Source organism: Limulus polyphemus, unplaced genomic scaffold (genome assembly GCF_000517525.1).
Source record: "Limulus polyphemus unplaced genomic scaffold, Limulus_polyphemus-2.1.2 Scaffold0, whole genome shotgun sequence".
Classification (NCBI taxonomy): domain Eukaryota; kingdom Metazoa; phylum Arthropoda; class Merostomata; order Xiphosura; family Limulidae; genus Limulus; species Limulus polyphemus.
Genome location: NW_013665610.1, coordinates 986118 through 987355, shown reverse-complemented (window position 1 = coordinate 987355; position 1238 = coordinate 986118). Strand labels below are relative to the sequence as shown.

Below are 1238 nucleotides of genomic sequence, written 5' to 3'. Positions count from 1 at the left end.
ATAAATTATGCCTCTTCCATTCTAGAATGAACACATTATAACACGAAAACATGATTTATAGACTAAATAGCTTAAATCTCATAACATTATACATTTATATATGTTAATTATTTTTATTATATTGACCTTTCAGCCGTTTCTGGCTAACAATACAGAAGTTACAATGACGCATTTGAGTTTCTTATTCGTACGAAACTATAGACTTAGTATTTTCACTTCACAAACATCTAATTTGAACCAGTGCTGAATTCAACATATCACTTGACACACAAAAATCGATGTTTATCTGTGTTTTTTTAATATTTGCTTTTAAATTAAGAAACTATACAGTACTAACACTTGAATTATAATTTACTGTTTGATACCAAAGTTATTGACATAAGTTCATGAAATAGTAGTTCAATAAAATTTTGAATGCGAGTCAACAAAGGAGATGACATGGCCTTTTACCCATGACCTGTCTCGAAAGGGTTAATCGAGGGTTTTTAGTATCAAATTAACATTGTATTTTGATTTTATGGTTACAGATTATTGAATATGAAAACAGAATCAGAGCCTACTCAACACCAGATAAAATTTTTCGATATTTTGCAACTCTTCGTGTCTGTAATGAACAAGGATATACAGAACTGTTCATGACCCCAGAAGACTTCTTAAGGTCTATTACTCCAGGCATCAAACAACCAGATGGTTAGTATATCTCAAAGTATTTTAAAGCTTAGACCACTTGTTCGTTATATTAATTTTACATTTTTTATATTGTTTGTTTGTAACACAGGTTATTCTTTTTAAACACAACAGTCACTACATTTGCCAAGATATACTGTTAATCCAACTTAGGTGTGTCCGAAATTGTTTATCTGTATGTAATAATAATGAACTGTTGACTTATGACAGTATTAGTTTTAGCTGATCCATTTCTTGTAGGAAAAATGCTGATTTGTAGTTCACTTTCAAGTATATGTGTGAGTGTGTGTTTTGTTCAGAAAGAAACAGGATTTTCTTACTCATAGTCATACACTGTAGATGAGTAAATTGTTGAAGACATGATTTTTAACTCTTTCACTAACAGTGTAATCTAAGGTATTAAAAAATTAGACTGCAAAATATACTTCTTATCTAGTTCAGTAATTTTGTGCTAGGAAATATAGTCTATAAATGATATTAAAAGATTATTGAATGGTTATATAATTAAATTTTGTAGTAAAACTTCAAAGATGCATAAAATTTTGTTTTCA

At 28.9% G+C, this 1238-nt stretch overlaps 1 protein-coding gene across 6 annotated transcripts in view; it reads left to right on the top strand.

Annotated features, from left to right (window-relative positions):
* The window catches only part of LOC106457563 (calcium uptake protein 1 homolog, mitochondrial-like), a 54610-nt gene that overhangs the window by 15332 nt on the left and 38040 nt on the right, over positions 1-1238 (top strand). For all 6 annotated transcript variants that reach the window (XM_022386488.1, XM_022388560.1, XM_022385962.1 and 3 more), the window contains exon 4: positions 528-690. In XM_022386488.1, coding sequence (XP_022242196.1) covers positions 528-690 — 163 coding nt within the window. The remainder of the gene's footprint in view (positions 1-527; positions 691-1238) is intronic.